The 27,983-nt window shown below is 50.0% G+C and overlaps 2 protein-coding genes across 16 annotated transcripts in view; one reads left to right on the top strand and one right to left on the bottom strand.

Moving 5' to 3' along the window:
* Positions 1–27,983, top strand: part of Ralgps1 (Ral GEF with PH domain and SH3 binding motif 1) — a 231,799-nt gene that overhangs the window by 123,307 nt on the left and 80,509 nt on the right. The gene's annotated exons all lie outside the window — the stretch shown is intronic.
* Positions 6–27,039, bottom strand: Angptl2 (angiopoietin like 2). The gene is made up of 5 exons (XM_075985916.1): positions 26,590–27,039; positions 15,275–16,140; positions 3,938–4,131; positions 2,388–2,658; positions 6–1,652 (listed from the first exon to the last, which is right to left on the bottom strand). The coding sequence occupies exons 2-5, from the start codon at positions 16,089–16,091 to the stop codon at positions 1,453–1,455; spliced, it is 1,482 nt and encodes a 493-aa protein (XP_075842031.1). The 5' UTR covers positions 16,092–16,140; positions 26,590–27,039; the 3' UTR covers positions 6–1,452.

The following is a 27,983-nucleotide window of genomic DNA, read 5'->3' as shown; positions in this document are numbered from 1 at the left end:
CACAGTGTGGGTGCATCCACATAGCACTTAGGCTTTTATTGCAGATTTGTGTCGTTACAAGGATAGTCTGGGAATATATTTTTTAAAAACTCAAAAAAAAACCCTCCCTTTTATACACAAACAGGACATGCTACATGGCACACCGGGAGAAACGCTGAGGTAATGGGCATGCACCCAATTGTGGACAGTACCAAATGGCCCACAGCTCACACACCTGGCACATATACCTACCGCGAGTGTCTCACCTTCTTGATTTATCTATTGTTTCTGGCATGGCAGTCATGTGATACCTCTAAGCCCAGCAGGACTCAGGAAGCCACCATGCTGCAGTGTACCAACAGCCCCTTAGGCCATGGCAGCTCATGGGAAGTAGTTAGTTTTCTTTGTATGGCCTCATCTTCTGGGAGGTGCAGTTTGGGGACAGGGTATAGATCATTCCCCGTGAGCATAGGCCCTCAAATCTGCAGCTGTCTGGGAGTCCCAACACACTGGCAGTGACTTCTCTCCAGTCGAGTGTCTCTGGCAAGGCAGGGTACTGTTTGTGTGAAGTTACAATAATGTGGAGGCTAAAGTATGAATGGAAGGTATACAACTGAGTACAGGTCTATGTGACTGCCGCCGTGGCTCTTGGCCTTGCCTTCCCTTTTCCATCTGGAACCCGAGCCCAGACTATTTCCTCCCCAACGGCCAATGAACTAGGCCAAAAATAAAGGTCTGTGTAGCAGAAGGGGAAAGGCCAGAGAAGGGAGAAGAGGACCCTTGACCTCCAGTGAGCAGCCAGAGACTAAGGCACAGAAAGTGCAGGCCAAGGGGATGCTGGGATGGAGGGATGCTGGGCCGTCCCAAGAAGGGGAAAATAAACAGTGGAAGGGGAGTGGTTGATCAGGTGCCCAGAGAGGTTCCCAAGCAAGAAGGCCAGGAACCCTACATGAGAGATGAACTTGCAGACATTCCAGAAAGAATCCAGGCAATGCCAAAGGCTGTGTTTTGAAATCAGCTACATGGCCTGTTCTGCCCTTCGACTCAAGAACAAGGCAAGAGAAGAAGCGTTCTCCAAAGCTGTGGTGCTGTTGTCAGCACCTGAGCACTGAGGATGGGGAAGTTGAGTGTATGCGGTATCTAGTCATCCCACGTGTGATATGTGTCTTACGGGCACACGTGGTGGCTCATATGCATGTCTGTCATGTGTGAGGGTATTGGCAGTTGTGTTTCTATTGGAGGGACTTAACTCTGTCCTGGGGATATGAGGCTACCTGGTGTGAAAGAAAGCAGGAAGGACAGAGAACACTGTTGATGCCCATAACCTGACAGAGTGATTTGGAAAGTAAGGTCCAGCATCCTGTCCTCCCAGCCTGAGAGAAGTTGGTGAGGAGCTGTGCTTGAGGTCTGCACAGCTGGGACGGCTTTGATGGCTTCTGGCAATGGCCATGAGTGGCCAGGAAGGGGGCAAGCTTAGTGGAAGGTATTGGGGTTAGGCCGAATCATCATCACCACTTTCTTGAGTGAGTAAGATCCTCCTCGGAATTCGGCCCAGTAAACCCCATCCTGGTATCGGCTCCGGTAATGGCCCCCGCGGTACCAGACCCCATTGAGGTTGGAGTGAGCACAGGCATTATACCACCATCCTCCCTTCTGATAGTGGGCACAGTTTCCTGTAGAAGAGAAGGCATGAGGAGTGTTTAGGAGGAGGTGGTTTTGCCCCATCTGTGGTATACCCAGGGTCTTCTACAGTACCCTGAGTAGGGGTCATAGGCTGGTCTGACTTTGCAACTTAGCTTTAGGACAAGCAAATGGTAGGATTGCAGAGGTGGCTTCACCCTCTCTGACCACCATGTTCTTATCTATAAAAGGACAGAATAATGCCACCAAACAGTACTGCTACATAAGAATAAATAAGGACCATGTGTAGCCCATAGCCTAGGCTCTACACAGAGGTGGCCCTGGAGAAAGTGGAAGTGGCCTGCTGTGGGCTGGGGAGAGGGAAAACAGCTCTCTCTAACAATTTTTTAAGAGTTGAAAGAGCTGGCTAAGAGTCTTTCAGAACGATGAGGGAAGTGTTTAAGACAGAATGCCTCTCTTGTCCTCCCCAGCCTGAATTCCATCCAAATCACTTCTGTGTTATTTCGTAAAAGAGGGATATTTCCATGAAAGCCTTGGCCCAGGGCAGCCCTCAACATAAGATCTGGGCTCTTCTGCCTTCCCTGTTTATAAGTGCCGCTTTCCTGAAAGCAGTGGTAGAATGGGACTTTGAGAAGCAGTGTCAGGTAGCTTGGTACAACTATCTGTCACATGGCATCTTTTTGCTCCAGGATCTGGAGGCAGAGGCTCGAAAGTTGTTGGATTTCTCATCCCCATTCAACACCTAGGTTTGGCTCTACTTTTCTTACCTGTGTAGACATCATGGTCCCTGTCCAGAGTGGTGAACTGTTTGCCATTGTGCCAGGTAAAGGAGTCTCCTGCGTTCCCGTGATAGCGCCCCAGCCGCAGCTTATAGTACTCGCTCTCTGGTTCCAGGCGGAAGCTAGCATATTCTGCAAAGACCTTGCGGCCAGACCAGTCCTCCATGGTTACAAGTAGTTTGTAGTTGCCTTGATTTGTCAGCCAGTAGATGTTCTCCAGGCCCAGCCAATATTCGCCATCGATGTTCCCAAACCCTTGCTGGGGAAGACCCAGGAGAGCAAGAGTGAGGAGTTTGTTTCCCAGGAATAGTCAGAACACAAGGCAGGCCTAGGCTCAGTCCCTGCTACCTGTACATCAGGCTCTGTGAGTGGGTAACCATCAATCATGTACCATTCACACATCTGAAGAGCACACCTTTCCCCGTCCATCATGTGAACTGTTTCTTGTCCTTACCTGAGAATGCTGTAACTTCTCAAAGGCAGGGTGATGTGGTTATTTGAGAGCCTGGCACCTGGAAGGCATGCAGCCAGCATTGTTTAGATATGCCTCTAGGAGATGGGCTTCTCCTAAGCCTCAGGTTGCCTTCTCTGGAGATGGGCTGTGTGTACAGGTTGTGTAAGCCCCAGCATAGACAGGTGAGAGCTGTGACTGGCATGTGACATATACCTGGGTCCTTCTAGGTTTAAAACCCAGTGGTTTTGTTATTCATTTGATATGTGGTTTGAGGCATCAGCTGAACAGTGGCCCCCAAAGTCTTTTAAGTGATCCTCAAAGCTGAGCACTCTCACAAACCTCCTTAGGATGGGTAAACATTTGCTCTGTTGTACCATCCCCATGAGAGAGTGGAGGAGTACAAAGAGGACCCTGAGGCTAGGCTTTGGAGGAAGGAATCACTCCTACCCAGGGAGAGCCAGGATGGAAGAGCCTGAAGGAACCAGCAGGACTACATGCAGAGACATCGGGGCTGATGGAAGTTGCATCTTTGGCCTTGAGGCTGAAGTTACTGCTTTACCACACTGTGGCTGTCAGCCCTGGCAGGGCACTCTCCCTTTTCACCTGTAAGGTGACTTCGTAGCAATGCCTTCCTTAAGGGAATACAAAAGAACCTGCTGTGCAGTTCCTGGCACAGAACAGGTGTCCATTGACCTGAGTTGTTCATGCCATCTTTAGTGTCCCCTCTTGGTTCAGAGCTGGATGAGAGGTATAGCAACTCCCTCGCACTTGCCTTACAAGGAGAATGGACCTTGCAATTAGGGCCCAGTTGTCACAGTTTCCTATACATGCCTTTTAGGGGAGCTTCCCAGGACCTAGAGCCCTGGGACTTGCCCCTTCTGGCCCCTAACAGCAGGTTCACCTTGTGGAGGCCTTGGCTGGGACAAAGATGCTGTGGCTACTCCTTTCTCTCATAAAAAGCAGATAAGGAGGAGCCTGACCTTACCACTCTGATGGCTTTGCACAAATGGTCCTGTCTTTGTCCTTATGGAGTGGAGTGGACCAGTCACCTTGTAGACACTGTGTACAGGCCCACTGCTCTCACCTTATAGGTCTCCCAGTTCCTGAAGAAGTTAACTGAGCCATCCAGGCGTCTCTGGATGACGGTCCAACCCCCAGGGTCGTGTCTCTGGTCGCACCACACCTGCATGAGGCGGTTGGTGTTCTCAGGCTTCACCAGGTAGATGGAGCTCGTGTCGTGGCCATCCTCCAGGGCCTGCAGGCAATCTCTCCATGGGCCTGTAGATACAATATATGTATGTTACATAGCTGTCTGCCCCCAGACAACACCCTAGCTGGATGCCAAACAGACAGAACTGCTAACAGAGAGCTAAGGAGCACAATTTAAAGGGGCAGATCTTTGCTTTGTAAGTCAGAGAGCAGGAGCCCGGACTGAGAGTCAGAAGGCCTGGACTCTAAGCCCCACTTCTGCTCTTGTGCGCGCTCTGTCTCTCTCTCTCTCTCTGTCTCTCTCTCTCTCTGTCTCTCTCTCTCTGTCTCTCTCTCTCTCTCTGTCTCTCTCTCTCTCTCTCTGTCTCTCTCTCTCTCTCTGTCTCTCTCTCTCTCTCTCTCTCTCTCTCTCTCTCTCTCTCTCTCTCTCTCTCTCTCTCTCTCTCTCGCGTGTGACCTGTAAGAAGGTTCTTCACATCTCCCAGCCCTTGGTGTCTCTTGTTTGTAGATGAGAGTCATATTTTTCTTAGAGCTGTTAGGGTTACAGAGGTCATGTGGGTGGATATTCTTTTTTAAATAATTTATTTATTTTTATTTTATGTGCATTGGTGTTTCACCTGCATATATGTCTGTATGAAGGTGTCAGATCCCCTGGAACTGGAGTTACAGACAGTTGTGAGCTGCCATGTGGGTACTGGAAATTGAATCCAGGTCCCCTAGAAGAGCAGCCAGTGCTCTTAACCACTGAGCCATCTCTCCAGCTCTGGATATTCTCAGAGTGATTTTTAAAGAAGTCGTTTTTGTTGGTGTCGTGAGACGTGTGTCTACTGTGCATGGCTATGGCCGTCAGTGCTCTATAGGCTTGACGCTCTGCTTTGCCAGTCCAGTCCATGCTCTCCAAAAGGGATATCAGAGCCTAGATAGCTGCTGTGGGTCTTCAGTTCCTGACCGTGGCTCTTTCCCTCCTCCAGTGATGCCCTGTGTTTCAACATTACACTACAAGAAGATGTAGGCTTGAGTTATCAAGATCCAGTCAAGCTGGGGTCTTCCTTAGTGATGAAATTTCTGAAGGTTTTCAAGACCTACCTACTAGACCACATAGTGTAAGATAACCATTACATTTTGCTGTTTGCTTATTATTTCGTATGTTGGTTCCACCACTGTTCAGTCACTGGCTGCAGTGGTACACACATGCCATCCTAGCACTTGGAAGTTGGGAGAAGAGGATCACAAGTTCAAGATGAGCCTGTGACACAAAGTGAGTTCCAGGCTAGCCTAGGGAATCAGTTCCGGTCTCAGCTATTAATTGAGTCTCATACCCCTTTGGGGCTACTGTAGGCCCTGAGAAACTCAGAGCAGGGTAGACCCTCTCTGCTGGCCATTTTCACCAGCACTCTGAGCTATAGTTTCGGTGGTCCTGCCTTTCTCCCTCTGTGAGTGGGGAGGGAGCTGGCTCCTGGCTTCAGCTAGTCCATTCTGATGACTAAAACTTGGATTTGGGTCCCTTCCTGGGCCTTAGAGCAGTGTGGAACATGCTACTGAGCACTTGATAAGAAACAGGAACCATCTGCCTCTTTGTCAGTTTCCTGTGCTAGTTCAGTTTGGAGGCTAGGTCTGTGGACTTCTTTATTCTCTAGGGGACTTCCTACACCCTTACCTTTTCCCTGCACACAGTACAGGAAGGTCCTCAAGTACCCAGCCCTGGGAAGAAGGCATGACACACAAGCAGCTCCTTTATTCCTTCCTCCCTCCTTCCTTTTCTTCCTCCCTCCCTCCTCCCTCTTCTCCCTTCCTTTATTCCCTGATGCAACTTCCTGCTTTTGCTAGGCCCCAGTTTCTATCCTGGGGAAGGGGAGGCCAGACCTTCAGGAAGAACATTCAGGGAGGAGAAAAAGGTTTTCATTATGTTTGGCCCAAGCCCCAGGGACTGAGACAGAGAATGAGAGTCTGTCCTTGACAGCTGGAGCAAAGAGCCAGTGGCGTGGGAGGCCTCCCAGCTTTCCACCAGGTCAGTGGGACGGGCCACTTAGTGAGAGTGCCGTGGTAGGAGATGGAAGGCAAGGGAGACAACAGAACTTACACTCACCAAAGCCAGCAGCTAGGGCTCTTCCTGCACCCAGCTCTTGGGGCATGGCCAGATACAAAGGCTGTTCTTGAAGGGGGTACCGTGCAAGTAGGCTTTGGAAACCACTGGAAGGTTTGCCTCATAGTTACCAATCTGTGCTGCCTTCTACAGTTCAGTTTTGCCTCTGGCATTCTTAAAAATGGACACTGGTTTTGTTTTGTTTTGTTTTGACAAATATTTTAGAAGGATTTGAGGTCTTTAGTAGTAAATCTCTTAAGTAGTAAGAGTTTTTAGAAAGGCCTGGGAGGTGGCTCAAAAGGAAAAGAGCTTGTTGTGCAGTGTGGACCTGAGTTCAGTCCCCAGAACCTGTGCAAAGCAGTGTCATAGCGCCCCTCAATCTTGTAGGCCAGCTAGCCTGGCATACACAGTGACAGACAATAGAGACCCTGTCTTAGGCAGAGTGTTAGGTAAGGACCAGCACCCAGGGATGTCTTCTGACTACCACATGCATGCCATGGTACTCACACATGCACACCCACACATACAAATATCTCTTACACACAGGCACATATATATATATATATATACATACATACAAATAAATATAATATACACATACACATTCATACACACACAATAAATTTATTGGAAGAAAAATTCAGGCTTCTACAACTTTTGAAAACGTTTCAGAAGGTTAAGTTGACCCTTAAGGCCCAGGTAAGAACACCTCACTCTAAGAAAGGCTTGTTTGGAACCTATGCGTACCTTTTGCTGTTAGCCCCAGTCTATTGCAGTTGCTTGATTATTTCCACTGCTGATCCTTCCCATGATCCTGATAGGTGTTTGTAGTCTCCCCTTTTATAGGTGAGGAAATCAGAGCCCAGAGACCTTGGGAAACACCCTAAGGCAACATGGCCCATGCAGTCAGGGTGGCCTGAGACCTCAGATGGTCTGGGCAGGATGCAGCTTTCTTTCTCTCCAACCAGAGTGACTTGGAAAATGGAGACCTGGCTTTGGGCTTGGCATCCTGAAGACTGTATCTGTCAGGTTATTAAGCCCTTCTGGTTTTGTCTTTTGATAATTTGGGTTCTATCTTTTCCTACATTTACTTACTGTGTCCATGCAATTATTTTGGTGTCCTATGATGTTGAAAGTTTTCTTTGTGTATATGTGACAAATCTGGTCATTGTGCAAGGTCGTCTAGGATTGGAGAGTAGTTTGAATTGATGTAGATGGCCTTGTCAGCCTGCATAGCACTCAGGCCACCAGCTCCTTTAAACAGCTGAGGCTCTCAGAAACCCTCTACCAGATCTCCCATACTCAATACATCCCCTTATAACATAAGTAAGAGGCAAAGCTGTCAGCATAAACAACAAGTTATATAGATTGCATTGAAAGCGTGGCACCAGCACCCTGCTGTGATGAGAATTCCTTATGCAACAGGGATGGTGCCGTGGCTCTCTGTGCCGCACAGAGAAGTCAATACTGTAACATCTAAATAAGTCGGTGACAAATCTGTCATCATTGTGCTTGGATAATGACACAGAGAGCCAAGCAGAGCATCCAAATTTGGATAAAGGATCTGGGGCTGGGGAAAGACTACTGATGTGGTATTGGGAGCACTAGGGTCAGATCTTAGAGGCTTTTCTTACACTGTGACTTTAGGCAGGTTTCTCAGTGAGCCTCAGCTGTAACCCAGAGAAAGAACACTAGTCCTCCTGTGGATCTCAGTCCAGGGGCTAGGTGAAGTCTCCCTCTCCTTAGATACAAGCTTGATATGTTAGAGTGGTCCAACCCCTTACTTGAGACACACATGCTGTTTGCTCTTGAGTTTCCAAAACCAAGTATATTTTAATACACACACACACACACACACACACACACACACACACACACACACCTATTAATAGATATTTTCAACCAGGCACATTTTAAGTCAGTGTACAGTAGAAAATGAGGATCTTTTTTTGTTGAGTACAGCTGAATGTTCAAAGTGCAGTGGGCGAAGCATCTTCTGGCACAGAGCAAGTGCCCTGGTGGTGTTTGCCTTGGCTCCCCCTCTGAGAGGCAGCTCTGCCCGCAGACAAGGCCAACACTAACTCGGCGACACCTAGGCTCACCTCTATAAAGAGCATATTTACATCATAGTCAGAATGTTCCACATGAAGAGCAGCATGACTGCCATGGTGAGAGCTCTGTGTGGTTCCCTGGAGAGTGGCAGGGGTGCAGGAAAGGCACTGGACTGAGACCAAGGATAAGGGAGGGATGCTGGCACATGGGACACAAGATGTGCAGGTCTTAGGTCTTGAAACTCTGGGAATTTTGCAATTTTTTTGGCCAGGGATAACTCAATTAATTTATGGTTGGCTCTGATTTCTCAGCACATCATCTGGTTGTTGGTTGGAGTGGTCCAAGCCCTGCTCTCCTCTCTAACATTCCTGACAGAGACCCTATAGGTAAGAGGGCACACAGTCACCATGGAAACCAGGGAGTGTTCCGTTGGTTTTCTTCATGGTAAAGGCAAGTTGAGGCTGGCCACCAGACTAGACCAAGTGTACCATCATCTTGTTGTAACTTGAGAATGACCAGCCTCAGGTGGATGTACCCAGACCCTGCAGCGGGAGCAGTGGTTCTGATGAGGCAAGTTCCAGTGCCTGTGCCAAAGCACCCAAAAGATGAGGTGGGAATCAGAGCTGCTCAGCAGTTGGGGGACTCTTCTCCTAAGCCCAGTTACTGAGCGCCAGGACATTGTGGCTCAGGCTTAGTAGATGACCCTGGGGTGTTCCTGAGAGTGATTTGGTCCTGATGTCCCTCTAGAATATTGCTAGGACACCTTCCTTGTGTGAGAACCCTCTGTGGTTTTTGGTTCTCAATGGTCTAGCTCTATGGAGTCTCTTTGCTAACAGAGATGACTAGATATTCAGATTGGATCTGGAATGCCCTACTCAAATTTACCCATTTAATGCCAAGGCAAGTGTACCATGTAGGTGTGAGTCCCACATTGGCCAGTGGCAGACCCTGGGTATCCTGAACAGGCCAGATGACAGACCCTGTAAAAAGGCACGAGGAACAATTTTGTTTGATAATGCTTACATCTTATTTTTAAAGAATTCTGGTGAAGTCATTGTCCATGTCAATGGCTACCTTTCAGTGAAGCAGAGTATGAACAGTGGCCTAAAGGCAGGAATAGTTTGCAGTTGCCAAAGGTGTTGGCAGTGTGCATACCATTTCTTCCTTATGGTGGGGGCAGGAATGTCCTCAGCATTGAGGCCGAGGGCAGGAGCTTTGAGGAGTTTATGAAAATGTTTGAAACCTAAAAAAATCTTATTGGCTCTCAGATGTGAGAAAGAAAAGTACAAAATAAAAATTTATTATCCTATGATTAAATTTCTACAAAGTGTACACCCATTTTGTAAAATTCATTGATGGTTAACTTTAGCCTCTATGAAAAGATGTTATTCCTTTGGGAAACAATTTGTAAGTTAGATTTTTCTCACTTCCCAAGAATTCTTGAGCATGTCTGATGTTTGCTGAGAAATCAGAGCCAACCATAAATTAATTGAGTTATTCCTGGCCAAATAATTTCAAAAGTAGAATTATTCAGACCCTTTCAAAATTGTTACAGTAAAAATTATATTGGATGTGTGAGGTGACTGCACTTCAATGCATTTGATGCAGTTCCAGGTCTCCCAAGAACCCTTAGGGCCCACAAAGGGCTTCCAGGGGCCCCATCCTGCCTGTTTGACCTCCAAGTAAAAAATACTTCTCCACTGAAGTGTCCAGTGTTAGTTTTAGACTGAGAGGCATGTACCCACTCAGGTTTCTAGCAGGGCTGCTGGGTAGGAGAGAAGGGAGTTTTCAACAGCTTAGGAAAGAGGTGGAATTGGAGGTGGAGATCAGTTTCAGAGGTCTTGCTTAGCATTCTTTACCAGCACTATAGGAGGGGGGGAGGGGAGGGGAGGGGAGGGGAGGGGAGGGGAGGGGAGAGGAGAAGAGAAGAGAAGAGAAGAGAAGAGAAGAGAAGAGAAGAGAAGAGAAGAGAAGAGAAGAGAAGAGAAGAGAAGAGAGAAAGTGGTTAGGTTCACAGGGTCCCGGAAGTCTCACAGTGCATAGGCGAGCAGTCTTCCGGGCTCCAAAGGTTGGGTTAGAGCCTGCCTTCCCCAGTGCTGCTGCTGGTGACCCCCAGGCTGCCTGAGTGAGGTAGTCATTGGACATGAAGGGTTCACAGTTGATGGCAGGCACATCATGGAAGAATTTATCAGACCTAGGACTCTGAATGTACAGATGCTGAACAAGTGGCCTGTGGTCCTATGGTCAGCCAACCTATGGACCCTTTCTGAGGTAGGGGTGGCTGCACTGGCTCTTGTTAAGGGGCCTATGTTGGCTTTTCCTGCTCACCTTTTATCTCCCACATGCTCACAAAGCCCTGTTTATCCTCTGTTCTGCCATTTGACCCTGCGACTGGACCGCAAGCCACTTGGCATGTAATTTGTGGTACTTTGACCTTTTTCTCTGTCTGAAACAAGACATTTGCCTAGCACTGAGCCTGGTCTTCATGGTTTCTTGACAGTTGCTGACTATGACTGGTAGCAGATCTGCAGAGCCTCAACCCCTTGTCAGCTGCTCTAGAAAGTCTCTCCCAGCTCCAGCAGGACTGCTCCATCCCGTCTAGGCTTCCTAAATGCCTTTGTATTTATCTGTTTTGGAGTATAGTAGAGTGGCTACTACCATGTCTCAAAGAATCTGCCAGCCAACCAGGTGTCTCCTATGCCATTTTATCCTTTCTGCAGAGCTGTTGGATTATGAGGTAGCTCAGGCGCAGGGGCCCAGAGCTGGTGTGCAGGCCCGTCTCTGGCTCCAGGTTCCTCCTGTGATGTGCTGTTGTTGCCACACAGTTAGGGTTGTTGGAGGTCTGTTCCTAGTGAATGGTGGTGGGCTGCTGTGGGGGCAGATGCCTTCTCGGGGTAGTGAGTCAGTGTTGAGCAGATAGATACAAGTCCTCCACATTCTACCTGCCTTCACCCGTTCCATCTCCACAGGAATGAATGTAAGCTATATTTCTTTGTCACCTCAGCTTGAGAACTTTCTGGAAGCAGACCTTCCATGGCAGATGGTCATCTACACCCAGACCAATTCCTAAAAAGGAAATTATTTCTGTGGGGAAGTCTGGAGCAGACCATATGCTGGGGAGGCCATGTGTCTGAGGAGCCACATGCTGCCCCTGCTGGTCTTTAGAAATGACCCCTAAGAAAATCACACAGGCCACTTAACTTCAACTTAAATAAAAACATTTAATTACTGCCTTTGTCATTTAAACTAATACTTGGTTTTCTTTCTACGTTTTTTTGTATACAGTAATTTTAACCTAAAATTATATTTAAAGAGGGAGAATCACTTATCCTTTTTAGAGAGCAAGGATAACATGAGATTGAAGTGAGGACTTCTGCTTTATTGCCATGGCACTCTTCATCCGGGTCATCCCAGGGAGGCTGAAACTGAGGGAGCAGTGATGGGCAGTCAGGGAGGGACCCTCTCCTGTGTCCCATGAGCAGGTCCCGCAGCTCTCCTTAACAAGTGACCATCATGCACTCGCTCATCAGGCTCAGTAGACATCGTAGTTTAGACACAGCAGTGCTCAATGCTGCTTGCTCTCACTTTTCAAAAATGAATTTGGTGGCCTGCATGAGTATTGTACAGTCACCAAGTAAATTCATCACAGTGATCCGTTCGTGTAGCAATCTGGCCACAGATGCCTGATCTCTAGGATTTTCTCAGTTACTTCTGGCTTGCCAAATGCCAAACTGTTGGAATTTTCAGACCCTGAGATGCCAAATGCCCAACTCCAATAGTCACAAGGTTGATAGTTTATCTCCTGCAAAGAGCCAGGGCCTTCAGCCCACTATCATTCTTGGAAAGTGGCCCGAGGAGTGTCAGGATAGCTGTGGGTCACCTCAAAGAGCTCTTTGTGATCAGCTCTCCCAGACCACTAGAGAGGGAGGGGATGAGGAAGCCAGTCCTGGAACCCCTAGTGGCTTTTGTTTAGGCAGAAGCTAGCAAAGAATGTTCTTGAAATGTCGGCTGCAATGGATTTTGGATATCTTAATTCATTTATGAAAACGTTTCAGGAAAAGAAGAATACAATACAGGGGAAACAACACACACTCTAGAGGGAGGAGACCAGGCGGCTTTCCCTTCGGTGTCTGCAGCCTCAAAGGCTAAGTCAAAACCAGGACTAGCCACTCACCCCTCACCTTTAGATCACGTCCCACCTCCCCAGCTCTATCACCTTGGGACCAGTTCTTTTCTCTTCATAGTAATCATGTGACCTGCAGAAGGGAGGGAGAGATGGGGGTGACCTGCAGAAGGGAGGGAGAGATGGGGGTGACATGTAGAAGGGAGGGAGAGATGGGGGTGACCTGCAGAAGGGAGGGAGAGAATGGAGTGACCTGCAGAAGGGAGGGAGAGATGGGGGTGACCTGCAGAAGGGAGGGAGAGATGGGGTGACCTGCAGAAGGGAGGGAATAAGCCAGTTCTGAGACATGCTGTTGTGCTGTGAAGCATGGTCTTCATGCTTATTTCCTGTCTCAGAGGACACGTGAGGTCGAACCAGGGGAGAAAGTGTCCTTGTCAGCTTGTCCAAGCCCCAGCCAGCTCTAGAGACTGAGGATGAGAAGGTGGTTTTCACATGTGTTGTCCGTGAAGCAATAAAGTCCCAAGAAGGGGTCATAACATCTAAAGCTAACATGCAAGAAAAACAAGAATTTAGGCCTAGCTGTCGTGAAAGGCTGAAATGTAATTCAGGGGTGGGTCCAAACCTGCTGGGAGCTTCCCTAAGACCCATCTCCTGGGCATCAAGTACACATCCTGGTTTCTATGCATTGGTTCTGAGGACTGAGGCGGAGTGGCTTGTTCTGCCTGGGATGACTGCAGCTAATCACACTTGGCATTCTGTGTAGAGGCCAGACAATGCTCATTTTATTCCTGGTATTTTGTTATGCTGGCTTCATAAATTCCCACAGCGTTCCGAAAATTTTGGCCCTTCTAGAGAAATCTTGTCAGACCTGCTATGTGGAATTTGGTGAACAAAAGTGACTGGGGACAGTGTAGATTCCAAGCCCTTTCACACACTTGCCACCTCCTCTGCGCTGAGTTCCTGGAGACCAGGGACCATAGTCTTCACCAAGTCAAAGGAAGGGCCAAGCAATATTGGCAACCCCTCATTACATGATAGCACATTGTTTTTTATGATATATTCCTGTGAGGCTGTAGCTCTGTCCCCATCTCCTCATTTGAAGAAAGTTAAGGCTCAGAGGAGTTCAGAACAAACAAAAACTTGTGTACATTTGTTGTTGAACTTCTGGTCCTCCAGCCTCCATCCCCTGCGTTCTAGGATTACAGACACGTGCCACTATACCTGGTTGGTTTTGTGCATCACAGGGATCAAACCCAGTGCTTCATGTATGCTAGGCAAACACTACCAACTGAGCTACATCTCCAGCCAATTAAAGAATTTCTCATGAGCAAATAAGGTGCAGCTCCAGGTGTTTCTCCCCATTTTGTTTTGGCTCAGGGATGTCCTGAGATGATTGAGTTAGAAACCAGAGATCCCTAGTTGAAAGACGATCTGGAGACTGTGACACCACCCTGGCTGCAAGCACATCTGAGCTTTCATTTGGTGCCTGAGGACACGTTTTCCCTCTGGGTACTCTGTCAGAACACAGAACACACCCCACCCTCTCCTTCACCTCTGATGTAAACCAGGTGTGGGTGCAGATGGCATGGTCATCAGACATTGAACACCAGCGCTGAAGACAAACTGGTTACCCCTGTCTCTTTGTTTTAAGATGCAGAGATCATGATGAAAGGAGGCTGTTTCCCTCAGGCCCAGCGCCACACACCCTCTGCAGTATCTCGTGTTCTACAGCTGCCAGTTGGAAACAGACTAAAATAAATCCTACCCAGAGCCTTACACGAGGAATACAGGGACAGGGTTACTTGCCTCCTGCCCAGAGCTCACCAATAGAGGAAACAGGATTCCAACCCAGGACAGTCCAGTCCAGTGTACCCACTCTCCACCCCCACCCAGCCCAGGTCTTTCTTTCAAGGAGCTGTGACAGGTGCTGTGCCATGAACCTAGCTCCCCACTGCCACCACTGACTTGTCCATTCTTGCTCTGCCCACTGGCCACACAGATTCAACTCAATACTACTGTTTATTTTTTCAAGTGTGAAACAGGTACAAACCAGGGTCTTTTCAGTAAAAATATATCTCTACCAACAAAGAAGTTGGCACCCATGCACAGTCTTAGGTTACCTTCTGCAGAGATGAATTCAGTTAGCACATGTGGAAAATAACAATGCTTAGATGGAGAAGCCAAGCTCCAGGAACTGGCTCCCTTGAGGGGAGTCCTCTAACCTGCTCCCCCTAACCTACAGATTACTAGAGTCTGATGCAGAGGCCCAGCTTGGACACAAGGGCCTGACTTTACATGCAGCCCAAGCATGTTCAGCATGTGACAGGTTATTCAGCCTGTCCTTGAGGAGCTCAATCAGGTGACACTCGTGAGACTTCCAGGGTAGTTTCTTGGTTACACTTCCCAGGGTGTGCTCCAAGGACCCTGTTCTTCCACGACAGTGTCCTGGGAATGCCAGTTTAGCATGACATGTGTGTTGAGAGTGTATGGAAGTCTTGTTGACCACTGGGCAGCAGCTGACCGAAGGGAACTCCCAATCTTTGGGAAGAGATCCTTCTGGTACCTACCCCTATGAGACTTTAACTTTGAACTTAATAGCACTTCCCAACAGGCCTGCGACTTGTCAGGTGACATTTACAAAAAGGTAGCTCTGGGCCCTGCATATGGATGTGAGCCCACATGTGAGACACCGTAGCCACCAAGACAGGGCAACTGCAGTCCCTCAAAATACCTAAGCCTGAGTTCTCTTTTCTCAGAGACCCCAGAGCTGACACCCTTCTACAGCTGCTCTGCCACTCACCCCATCCTCCCAGCCCCACTGGCTCCAGCAGCCACCTCAGGAGGTTATGCAAGCCCTGGGCTGGTCTCAGCTGGCCAAAACTCTTCCCCCAAGTAAAAGCATGGAAGCACCTGGCTCAGAGGCCCATGTGAGTGGGGCTCCCCAAAGGACTTACCTGATGGTTTATCAGTAGACGATGGGAGGCTGGTGAGAGCAGGCATGGTGGGCAGAGGGGGAGGCAGCACCTTCAGGTTCTGGTCACTCTGGATCTCATTGGTGGAGATCTGGTTGATGATGCGGTTGTAGGTGGGTGGTTGGTAGACCCGAGGTGGGGTGGCTGGGGGAGGCTGGGGCACGGGCCTGGCAGCAGGTACCCTCTGGCAGTGCTCCTCTAGCTGTGCAATGACCTCTGATTGGTTGTGGGCCAGCATGACCAGGTGCTGGAACTTGTGCTCCAGGTCCTTGTACTTGCTAGCCAGCTGTAGCATGTCAGCTGTCTGGTTCAGAATCCTGTTCTCCAGCTGGGAGAGCTCCAGCGCGTTGTCCCTCTTGCGAATGATCTCATGTAAGAGCTGCATGTACAGCTGCGTGACTCGAGAGTTCATGTTGCGGCTCTCCTTGCGCAGCAGCTTCACCTCGCTCACGATGCCGCCATCTACCTCCACCAGCTGCTGCAGTGTCTCGATCTGACGCTTTTGCTTAAGCAGCTCGTTGTTGAGCAACTCTAGCTCCTGCTTATGCACACGATTCTCCAGGTGCACCTCGGGCTCCTTGGAGTTGACACAGATGGCACCTGTGACCCGCTGCTGGGGCACAATGAAAGTATAGGTGCACTTGTCCGGAGACTCGCCTGCCCGCTTGTACCTGTTGAGGTAAATGTACTCTCTCTGTGAGCCATCCTCTGTGCCCTCAACATCATCCTCTGGACCTGTAGCAGCTCCAACGGTGGCCAGTAGCCCCAGCCACCAGCAGGTCACACACAGTGGCCTCATGGTCCTTGCAGTGTGGTGGTTGGTCTTTACGAATGAGGTCTCTGAAAGCCTGAGATCGGAGAAATGAAGTCAGTGACAGCCCCATCCCTGCCACTGGCCTGTGCCAGGCAGGACATTACCCAGATACATTTTGGGGAGGCTATGTTCCACTCTCCTGGAGTCAGAGAGAGAACAGTTGTCATGGAAACATTAGAAGATGGTGGGGCCCTGCTGAGGTAGAAGGTAAAAGGGATCTGCTACTTCCAGAGCCCAAGAACTTGACACTGGGAATGGGAGCTTAGGGGAGTGTCTATTCTCCTCTGCCTTGGGACTCTGACCTTGGCATTTCTGTGTTCTACACTCTCACACCCTATCTCAGCCCTGATGGATCTGTGTTCTCTAAGTGCAGGTACAGGGTCTCTCTCAACCTCTGTCCATAGAATGTAGCATGGAGAAGTCTTTTCAGCAAGTGTTGGCTAGATGAATGAGCTGCTAGACACAGAATGGAATGCCTCAGTAGTGGACAGTGTCCACAGAAGGAGCATCCTGTCACATGGCTTTGGTCTGTGTGGTAGCTAAGCTACAGAGTCCCAGACAAGAACAATCTGACCTCTTCTAATTCCAAGTGCTGCAACACCCAATGATTTCAGGATCCCCATCGTTGCAGCGAGTTTAAATCAGCAAGGAACAGAAGTTAGGCATGTGTCTCTGCCTTGTTTCTTAGACGGTATATCCCTTTCCCATACGTTCATCTCATGTTACGCTGTGCCAGGCAGTGTGCTTGGTTGCTGGGGATTTGGCTGCCCTCACAGGGCTTTCATTTTGCCAGAGCTCCCAAGAACTGTAAGGAGAAGCATCACGTGTTGTGAAAGGTTACGACAGGGCCCTGACCTAATAGAGGGGTCAGGAGCACTTCCCTGAGAAAGTGACCTTTACACTGACTCTTGAGGGCTGAGTAGGAGTTAGATAGGCCTAGAGGGACTCTAGGATTGCCCAGGGCTACTTCCCTGTGTTCTTACAATGTCCTTTGATGGTAGCTTCTCTGCTTTCTTTCTTTTTTTTTTTTTTACGGCGTATATTTATTTGTGTGTATGCATGTAGGGGCACAAGTGCCATAGCACGCTTGTGGCGGTCAGAGGACAACTTGCAGGAGGAGTTCTCTCCTTCTACCGTGTCTGTCCTGAGCATCAAGCTCAGGTTATCAGGCTTGGGGCAAGAACTTTTACTCAGTGGCCCCTCTCACCAGCCCTAGGTACTCTTAATTCCATATCACAAAGCAGGAAACTGAGATTCAGTTTCCAAGTCTTAAGATCACAAGGCTAGGAGGTGGTCCAACCAGAATTCAGCCCTGGGCTAACAGCTGTTGGCAGCTCAAAGCCACCAGTGTTACCACTTTGCCCTTCACATTCATATCTGCTGAATGCCAGCTGTGGCATAGGATCCCACGGAAGCTTCTCGCTGGAGCCCCTGGCTGCAGACTGCACCGTGAACCAGCCAGTGGGCAGATCAGACCCTGTTCTCCAAGGGGCTGTGTTGGGCTGTTTTCTACTGAAGTCAAGAACCAATGCTTGGTTCCAACAGTCATAGAGGGCCTTTTAGGGCCAGGCAGAAAGGATATTTAATGGAGAACTGTTCTAGAGAGAGGTGGGGCTTCAGTGAAAACAGGCTAGTTTGACAATGTTTGCCTGGTTTCCAATGCTTTGGCTCCTTGGGAACTGGTAGCCGCCGCCCCCCCTCTCCCCCCCACCGCCCACACCGCTGCAGAAGAATGAGGAGAAGCTGGGCTCCAGGCTAGGGTGGGCCCTCCTGACGCACCTTCTGTGGGCAGCTTACCTGCCTGCTTGGTGACAAACACCTCTGTGCTATGGCCAAGAAACTGCCAGAATGCCAGGGAGGCACCTTGGCACCAGAGAAAACACTTTTTTTTCTAAACATTCCCAGATATCCAAACCTGGAGGCCGTGCTGTTTATTGAGTTCTGTCCCTTCCCAAGTGTGGGTCCTCACTGCTCTTGCCTTTGGACTTGAGATCCTGAAGACTGAGCACCTCTTCGGTGAGGGTAGAATGTTGTGGTACCCACAGGATAAAAAAATAGCAAAGCACTACTGCGGAGCGCCAAGGATAGCTGTACTGTGGGTAGAATGCCATTGCCCTGTTAAGAGGAAAGCTGCTTAGACCAAGTTCTAGCCCTAGGCAGCTACCCAGTGCTAGCACACACGGGTGTGATCCCTGAACCCCTTTTCCTGGAAGAACATTGCTTGCTATCGTTAAAAAGCAAACCAAACTCAACAGCCGCCACTCACATATGTTCTGATGACCCCAAAGCCCAGAATCTGTTATTAGTGTTGTACCTGACTTAAAAGTGAGGAAGTGGAAGCTCAGAAAGTTGTGAAGTCACTGGCTAGTGTTAGAACCAGTCAGTCACCAAGTGTCCTGGTGGAGTCGGGGCTTGCAGTTCCATCTGCAGGGTCTGGGCTTGGTGGGGTGATTGGAGTTCAGTGCCTTACCTAAAAGAATGGAAGGAACAGAGTCCCTTGCTGGGGGCCTGACACCCAAGCTCTAGGTAAGTCCGCAGTGCTAGTAACCAGTGGAAACTCGAGATGTCCAGGCAGGTAGGGGGCCCTGCCTAGGGACACGCAGCAGGTAAGAGCCCAAATTGAACCTCCAAGGGGCTTACATCAGTACCATGCTCCCCATGTAGCCCTTGGCCTCCCTAGCAAGCATTTGTTTTCCCTAAGGATTCTAACCTGTCTTCTGCTAGCTTGGCAGTTCTGAATGGGCAATAATGAGTCTGTTTACTTTTGCTTTCTTGATATTTATTCAACTAATTGCATCCCAAGAGAAATAACCCCCCAGCATTCCACAGCCGCCTTAGGCTGGGGACTAGCGCCACTCCAGTCAAAGTTCCCCTCCTCGCTTTCTCCCATGACCAACAAAGAAAAGCAAACCCAACTGTTTTCCTTGGCTTGGAAATTAAAATAAAAACACCGATCCGAATCGCTTTTCCACATTGTGTGGCGAGGAGTTTCCATTGTGCCGGGCTTCCCTCTCCCCACCACCAAGGCTGCAGTGACCACGTGGCAGGATGGCCTCTGCACATAGGGAAGTAGACTCCTTAAGCCTGGGTTCACCCAGCCTTCAGTGGGTTGCATCTGAATGTCCCCATTTGGCCTGTGTGGTGGGGCCACACACTATGTGTCTATATCCCTCTTGCCACCACAGCACTGTAGCCCAGGCAGTGGACTGCTCTGAGGAAGAAGCATCATTTTGGCAACACAGAACTGTCTCCTGCCCGAAAGCAGCAGCTACTGCCCTGGGATATACTTCTGAACTCTTATCTCAAAGATTAGGAATGAGAAAAGTTCAGATAATAAAAATAACTCCAGCTAGATATTTCTATGGTTTGAGCACTTTGTTTATGACTTGTCACTGTGTCTTCCCAGCAGCCCTTTGGGAAGGACCCATTGCTTCAGGGCAGCCATGTAGCTAGGAGCTGTGCCCCACACCTGTGTCCTAGGTAACAGCACGGCAATTTCCCCATTTGATTACTGAGGTGCTGGGGTGCTTTGCTAGTGAGCTCTGCCATTCTAGGAGGATACAATCATGGTCTTTGTGGGTTTGTGTTTTTCTAGTATTCTTTCCTTTTTTTTTTTTTAAGATAGGGTCACATGTGCCTCAGGCCAGCTCTGAACTCCTTGTGAGGCTGAGGATCACCCTGCCTCCACCTCTCCAGTGCTGGGGTCAGTGGCATGTGTTATCATACCCCGTTTATGCAGCGCTGCAGATCAAACCAAGGGCTTCCGTAAATATTAGGCAAGCACTCTGCCTGCTGAGCTCTTTCTCTAGTCCTAGAACAGCCATTTAGTTACCACAGAGGTAAGTCAAGGCTAATAGCAGGGCAGGAGAGGAGACTGCTGAGACCTGAAGACCGTGAGGCGTTTGCCTAAGTCATGGAACTACTGAATAATGGAGTCAGGTAGCAGGTGCTACAGATGCACCAAAACAACCATGCTATGGAAATGACAGTGTGCCAGGGAACCCCAAGAAAAGCCTTCTGATTTTCTAGGCAGGAAGAAACTCTTGTGGTTCTGCAAGCCGGCCTCTTGAGGGGTACTTCCCTGCTCAGTCCAGGTTGTCGTCTGCTGGAAGAGACACCACTCTGCCTGAGCTAGCACTGCACTGCCAGCTGTGAGCACAGACCTGTGGAGGCGTCCCAGACGTTCTGGAGACCTGAGAAGTAACCTCTGCCGAGGCCAAGAGGCCCACATATGCCTGGCTCTGCCCTCCAGCTGTGTTTCAGTGAGTCTGAGGGACCAAAGCATGAAGGGAGACGGCAAGTCCGAGATCAGGACAGCAGAGAGCCCAGCAAAAACGTAAAACACCATCAAATGGCCATTCTTTCAAGAGCTGCAGGAAGACTGGGCATGCCTGCAGAGTGGTACCTAAGCCAGCAGCTGACCCAGGATAAGGAGGGATCAGCTGCAGAGAAAGTCTCAAAATGAGCCAATAGTATTAAGAATAATGGCTGTCCTTTGTTATGCACGGGTGTACCCACACACTCTGTCTTGTTCTATACATAGACAGCTCTAGGTACTGGTTGGGCTGCCAGAAGCCAGTTGTCCTCTGGGATTACTATTAGTAGCATCCAGGCAGCATGTTTTATGACTCCTGACCTAGGAGACAAGTCATACCTGTATTGGGCCGTGAGGAAAAACCAGGCCCTAAGGTATTGGGTCACTTGGAATAAATATCTGGACACTACAGCTCCGTGCCCTCACTTCAAGGTTACCTCTCCAGTAGAAATAAAGACGCCTATTTGTTTGATTGTCTAATGGCCAGGATGTAGTTGCTTCTTACTCTTGACCAGATGAGCAGACATGGCTTTCAAGTCAGTACAAGGGTGAGTCTTGTTGGATGTTACAAAGAGCTTCTTGATCTGTGAGTGGTGAGACCCCAGAATGGGCATTACAGATGAACAGTGGTAGACTCACCTCGGACAACCTAGAGAAGGAACTGTGTAGCATTTGTCCTCCATGATTCACCCCAGCCTGGAGGCCAGGGAGGGAATAAGCAGTCTTCAATCCAGGATCCTGAATCATCCCTCACTAGGAGGCCATGGAGGCCCCCAGGGAGGCTGCAGCCAGCTCTCCACTTTCTTGGTTAGTATTCATCAGACCTTTATGTAAGTCCCCCTCAGTTCAGCCTTCCATCACCCACTGGTTTAGCCTTTCCATCTACCAGTCCTATGTCTGGCTCCATCCTGGAGTCAGCCCTGTTGTGGGAGACTTGGACAGAGGCTTGAACCAGAGAAGCAGAGAAACTAGGACCACATCTTCCAGCTATGCCTAGAGAAGTGATGGGGTGGGGGTGGGGCATGTCTGATGTCCCAGGCTCTCATGCACATGCCATGGGTGAGCTGCTGGCTTCCAGGAAAGGCTGAATGTGTGGAGGTGGGCTGTGGTCACACTATGAGATCATAGGGCAGAGGGGATGTGGTTAGGCCTGGGGAGCTGGGTGCTTATGCCAGGAGGGTGAGGATACTGCTGTTACTTTTCCTTGCTGCATTATTTGGGAACCATTTTAAGATTCCCCCAAAGTCTACACACTGAACCCTCTGTGCCAGGAATCATGGCCAGCAGAGCAGAGGTAGGGAGTGTCTGCAGAAGCCATTTGAAAGTCCAGCTTCTGAGTTGGCTGCTGCGCTTCCTGCAGTGCCTAATGTGCTCTGGAGACCTGGGGGGGGGGGGGTCCAGATCTGAGCCTGGATGCACAGCACTTTTCCAGGTGGCTTCCTGGAAAACCTGGGCATGGTCTGGAGCTTCTCTTCTGAGCCCAGCTGAATAGCTAACACAAAGGTCACTTCAGCCGACAGGGACAGTCTCATTCATTGAGCATCAGGACAAGTTCTCTCCATGTCCGCCTCATGCATCATAGGCACTCTGTAAGTAGGAACTGTGATTATACCCATTTCAAAGATGAACACACAGAACTGAGGGATAAGGACAAGGACCAGGACCAGAGCCGCGAGATGGTGGGCCTGAGATGGCTTTCTTACCCACATGCTCATAAGCAGACTTCAGACAGAGTGTGATGTTGCCCAAGTAGACCAGGAGCTGGCTAAGGCTGGCGTGACAAAGGAGACTCCTGACCTTCCCCTGCTCCTCCTGCTGCAGTGTCAGGTCCTGTGTGCCAGCACCCCAGTTTCAGAGGTATTTGGGGAATTAAACTTAGGTCATTTGGTGTGCTAGGCTAGCATACTACCCCATAGTTCATTCCATACACACTTCCAGCTCTGAATAAAACTCACATGGCATCAAGTCAGTGTCCTTACATACATACACCTTACCTTCATGTGCTTTTTGCCTGGCAAACCTTCTCCTGTAATTCTACCTGGTATGTGTCTGTCTTTCTTTCTAAGGTGACCTCTTAAGGCCACCTCTCCGTTATGAACAATTATGGCCATCTCTACCTAACACCCAGAGCTCAGACTACCCTGGCTGGCTGCCCCAGAGTATGGGCTTCTTAGAGTCCCCTCAGCATACCCAGCTCCTAGTATAGCACCCAGACAACTAGACGCTAAGGACTACGTTCATTCCATATATTTTCCTGGCCAGTCATGAAAACTAGAGCAGGAAAAAAAAAAGAGGTATGGTTCCTGTTGCCCAGGGGCTCCATAGTAGCAGACATTCCTAATGTCTGTGGCAACAGTTGTGGGGAGCTAAAGGGCCCTGTGATCCAGCCAGGATGGGAACTAGAGGAGGTGGGTCTAGGGGGAGGGGAAGTTCTCCAGGTGAGACCTTGGCAAGAACAGTGTATCTATCCCTCAAGGTCCATGGTCTGTGTGGTTGAGAGCAAGGCCTGAGGTTTGCCTCATGGCTCATGTACTCATCCATCCTGAAGATCTCTGCTGTCTGGAGTGGGTTCTGAAGATTGATTTAGCAGGACAAAGGAAATGCAGTCTTCTGTGGAGGAGGTTAGAGGAGGATCTACCCCTGGAAGGGCTTTGGCATTCTGGAAACCAGGAATCTCTGGGAGGGGAGAAGAGTTCCTTCTGAACTTTTCTGTGGTGGTCTCAGCTGCCTATTTGAGGACTAAGTGACAGGCCAAGCCTCTGGGGCTGCTGGCCCCAAGACAGGCTGGTTTTACCAGGGAGTGGACCTACACAATGGCTTGATTGTCAGAGGCCTGGCTCCCTAGCCAGCATCTTAGCATTCCTGTGATCAGAATGTGTCTCAGAGTGATGTGCACATGGACAGGATGCTGTAACCCTCCCTCAAGCAGTTATTGAATCAGCCTTCAGGAGCAGGGTACAGCTTTGTCATAGAAACTCCTCCAAATAAGGTTTCTGGAGTGGCCTATCTATCCCCACAAACTCCAGGATGCCCTATAACTAAGTAGCCTCTTTGGTGTTTCACATAAATTTACAGAAAAGACCCACTTCTCCATACATCAGTTCCTCCTGGAAGTTTCTACTACATGGCTGTGCCAGATGACTGTGGGCTGGGCTAGAGTGACCAGGTCAAAGTGAAACGTTCCCCTTTGGCCCACTGATGGAGAGATGTGAAAGAAGTACTGTTTCTGCACCTCACTTCTCACTTCTGAACCCTCGGGACAGTGCTGCTCATCTTGGGGACCCTTTCAGTTGCCACGGCCACCTCTTATGACTCATAGCATCTGTTGGGTGTTTATGGTGTCTGTCTGCCTCATCTTGGTGGGCTCAGGTTCTACACAGCAGTTCCACCGTGTGTACTCTTAAGTTGAGAACATTCCAGATGAAATAGGCTATGATTGAATGAGAGGCCAGAGGCTGAATATACCTTCTGTCCATTTTGTTTCCAGATGCCTGATGCTGCCTCAGGAACTGTTAGGTGTGGCATAGTGTAGGTGGTGAGCTCCATGTAGCAGCCTTGAATTATTTCCCCAAATAGTGATGAGAGAATGCCTTCATCCATCTGCTCACGTGGATGAATATTTACTCAAGGCACTGGCCCCCATGTGCAGAGTGTGAGGGATGGTGTCAGGTTGTGAGGACAGCAGAGAACATGCAGCCACACTTTCTATGCTGCAGATGTGGTCTCCACAGAGAAGGCAGCATGGAGACCAGGGAAGCACCCTGCTCTCAGAGTGATTAGGGGCAGCAAAACCAGACTTGACTGCCAGTGACACGGTGGCGTTAGAATAGGAGGAGTTAGGATACTTTGTGGAGTCATAGAGTAGGATGGAAACAGGCAAAGGCTTTAGAACTATATCCTAGGTTCAAGTCCCATGGATCACATGACTGTCGCCTTAGGCAAGTTAGCCTTCCTGAGCCTTTATTCTTCCATCTGAAAAGAGGAACCTGTTTCCTAGAGTAGGGGTAGGGGTGGAATGGCTTAAAGTGCCTGCTCAGTGGCTAACTTTGTAGACTTGTGTGGGGTCCTTGCCTGTAAACCCATAGCCGTGCTACGTAATTCTCAGGATCATGCATTCTGCCCACCTATCTCTGCACTGTCTGTCCTTGCCTGGTGATAATCTGTTTGTGTTAGCCAGGTTCACAAAGCCAGAGCATACAGAGGCCAGAAAGCCACGCATCCAGATTATAGCAGAAAACCTTCAGTGCCACCCACTCTAGAAGCTTGGGCTGGAAAGCATGTACTTCACGGCCACTTTCCAAATGCCTCCAAGACCTCAAGAGCCCATTTGGCCCTCTGGAATTGTGGGAGGAAAGCTGCTGTCCCTGGGCTCAGATTCACTGGTATTGTGTGGCACTAGTCCATCATGGCCAGGCTTGCTGGAGGCTTCTCTGCCTGTCCCTCTGAAAGACAGGTGTGGCTGGCGGTCCTCTTGAGGGACCATGGAAGGTCCATGTTTCTGTCCCTGCAGTTCTGACAGGGATGTCAGTAGGCAGGCCAGGAGCACTCAAGGTGGTGCATTGTGTCTCTATGCCTGCAAGAGTAATACTGGAGGTTTTGATCTGTTTCTGTATTTCCTTCGAGTATACTTCTTGGCTGCAGAAACGCTACACGTAGCCTCAAACCCTGGGCCTGGATGTCTCACATAAAATTATTCTGTTGCTACTTGATAACTGTAATTTTGCTACTTTTATGAATTATGATGTGAATATCTGATATGCAGGATACTTGATGTGTGACCCCCTGTGGGGTTGAGAACTGCTGCCTTAGCAGAACATATCCAGAACAGGGAAAGAATTGGGGTACTTGTTCTCCCCCTCTGAACAGTTCTGATGGTTGCGCTCTCAGTAACTAGTGTTCAGAGGTTTTAGAGGCTCTGGACACAGGCACTGGGCTGTGGACTAAGGCCTCATGTGCCGCCCCAAAGAACAGTGATGTATGACTCAGAGTGGCCCTGAAGTCACTGAGAGATGGAAACGGTTAGATGTGTGCTGTGGGGTAGCTGCAGGTGCCTGCTCACCTACTGCAGAGCTGGGCACTCTCGCTGCTCCATTTCACAGGTCAGGAAACAGGCTCAGAGCCACTGAGCTAATTCTCAGAAGAGCTCAGACTTGGAGCCAGCTCATAATCTCTACTATACTCTGCCTGTACTCAGAAGAACCCATGTGGAGAGCATTGAGCTAGCTTCAGAACTGGTGTTCTCAGTCTTCCTCCCAGCCCCTGTGAAAAGGGATCTTTTTCTGAGTGACCACACTGGCCTCCGGGAACTCTCCTACTCCCGCAGCAGAGGCAATAGCTGACCCGTGACACAGATGTCACAGGGAGAGGGGAGGGATCGACAGAACATTTCTGTTTGGAAATTATCTCATGCCGAGTCTTTCAAGGGACTCCTTATGTGGCGCTTGCAGCGTCCCCTCACGAGGCCACCAGGAAAGCATGCCCTCCAGTTTCTCAGCATAGCCTGCTAGTTGGAGACCTGGGGGCCATCTGCTGTGTCCTTGGGCACAAGGGAAAGTCAGGACAGCACTTTGCCTCACTGACAGAAACTTGTGTGTGACATGTTGCGTCTCGCACAGGACGCCTCTGCTCCTGGCCCACTGGAAACCTGTGAGCAGGCGCTGCCTGGCCAGGGGCACTTTCTGAAAGAGGGCTTCCACTGCCTCAGGCAGGGCTGCTAATGTCCTAGCATTTTCTCTAGCCTGGGTGTGCAGGAGGAGCCAGAGCTTAAACATAACTTGCCAAGTCCTCTGCTCCCCTGCCACTCTCAGGCGGCTGCCTCACAAGTTCACACGAACACACATGCATGTGCCCGGTTTACCAACCAGTGTCCAACAACCATTCCAGTTCACCTCATAGGCTCTTTGTCTGAAAGAGGTGAGTGGGGTCCACCAATGAAGTCCTCAACATCCCAACCCCACGCTCCGTGCCTCAACACCACCCTGGCCAAGTAGTCATAGTCCTCTCTCTCTAGTCAGATGCTTGGTGTGGCTCCAAGTAAAAGCAAGGTCTGACCCCCCCCATGGGCTCCAGCTGCACACCCCCAGATGGAGGGGGAGTCAGAATTGCTCACCCCTGGCCCACCTCAAGCCCCCTTCCCCTGGATGCTACAGTTGAGAGCTGGCCGCTTACCTCTTCTCTCCTGTTTGACTCTGGAGCAGCCTCTCACATGCTTCCCGATGCCATCAGTGGGGCAGCCTGACCATGGCCTCCAGGAGGGTCCCGAGTCCCAGGCTGTCTGGCAGCCCTGCCTTACTGGCCTCTGCTGGCAGCAGCCCGTGCTCTTGGGGATGGAACTGGCTAGGATGTCGCTGCGGCTGCTCCTCACTGCTCTTCCTCACAGCGTGGCCTGCAGCTTCCTCAGTGCATGCTCCTTGCAGGTCCTGGGCTTGGGGTCCATCCCCAGGCCGACTCAGCAGCCTCAGTTGAACTCCAGGTTCTTTGTGGAGGCTTTACATGCCGCCAGAGGAAACTGTGAGCGCAGCCTGACCCTGGTTGGCTGCAGGCACTTCTCTCCGCCCACTAGTGCAAGAGGATCCCCCAGGCCCCAGAAAGGCTCCGGGCCTCCCCTCAGCTCCAGACAGGGGCGGGCCGCCTGGTGATGTCACACTAGCTCTGGCCCCAGCTGGCCCAACCCCTCCTTCTTTGGCACAGGCAGCCTGGCCAGCTCTGCTCCTGGCTCACCCGCCTGCTACACTCCCTGAAGCCTGGTGTTCCTGGGGTGTCCTGTGCACGAAGAGCACTTCCCCGATACTCAGGTAATGGTTGGGATCAGCTGCAGCTGTGCAAGCAGCTGCGTGGGAATCCAGTGGCTCACTCTTTTCCTGTGGGTCGCCCTACTAAGCTCCTCAGGACCCTTCTCCAGAGGCCACATTCTTCTCTCCAGACCACTTTGTCCCCGCAGAAGGCCAGCCTGAGGTATAACCCACAGTGGACAGTGGAAGTACTGAATTGAGGACCACACTGGAAGGCAACTGTCACCTACCACCTGAGTCGCCTATCTTGGGCTTCCTTTCCCTCGGCATAAGTGAGCCACAAGTCAACGACTGGGAACGTTCTGTTACAGGGTCAAGGGCAATGTGGGCTGAGTGGGCAGTTGGGCTGGACTCACATTCCAAGTCCCTGCTGTGCAACTCTGCCAGACTCAGTGAACAAATGATGGAGTCCCTTGGAGCTGTCAGTTGTGGGATTGGCTGTGATCATGGAACTCAAAGACTGTTTGGTGGTTCAGAGTAGAAAAGGGAAAGATGTCACTGATGTCCCCAAGCTACAGTCCTCTAGATATGTCAGACCTGGGCTAGTTAGAGGAAGGCCAGGCAGGTTACTAGGCCTCCTGGAGGAGCGTGGGGAAGGGGAACCCTCAAGTCCCCCCAACAGGCTCTCCTGTTGATATTAGCAGCGATGTTTCTTTGTACAGCTTTAGTGACAGTGACTTGTAGGTACACACTAGGAGGGAATCTTCAGTGGACCTCTCTTACACCAGGGCACCAGGAGGCACATCCTGGTCCCTAGAAAGACAGACTCAC

This window comes from Microtus pennsylvanicus, chromosome 9, assembly GCF_037038515.1.
Source record: "Microtus pennsylvanicus isolate mMicPen1 chromosome 9, mMicPen1.hap1, whole genome shotgun sequence".
Lineage (NCBI taxonomy): Eukaryota > Metazoa > Chordata > Mammalia > Rodentia > Cricetidae > Microtus > Microtus pennsylvanicus.
The sequence above is the reverse complement of the archived record's forward strand: the minus strand, read 5'-3'. Positions and strand labels throughout refer to the sequence as shown.

What these genes read in the sequence shown, in the direction of transcription:
- Angptl2 (XM_075985916.1), bottom strand. Translation starts at nt 16,091, where the DNA reads ATGAGGCCACTGTGTGTGACCTGCTGGTGGCTGGGGCTACTGGCCACC. An exon ending in GTCTACTGATAAACCATCAG is followed by an intron (nt 4,132 to 15,274) that starts GTAAGTCCTTTG and finishes TTGTATCTACAG; the next exon opens with GCCCATGGAGAGATTGCCTG. An exon ending in GGACCATGATGTCTACACAG is followed by an intron (nt 1,653 to 2,387) that starts GTAAGAAAAGTA and finishes TCTCTTCTACAG; the next exon opens with GAAACTGTGCCCACTATCAG.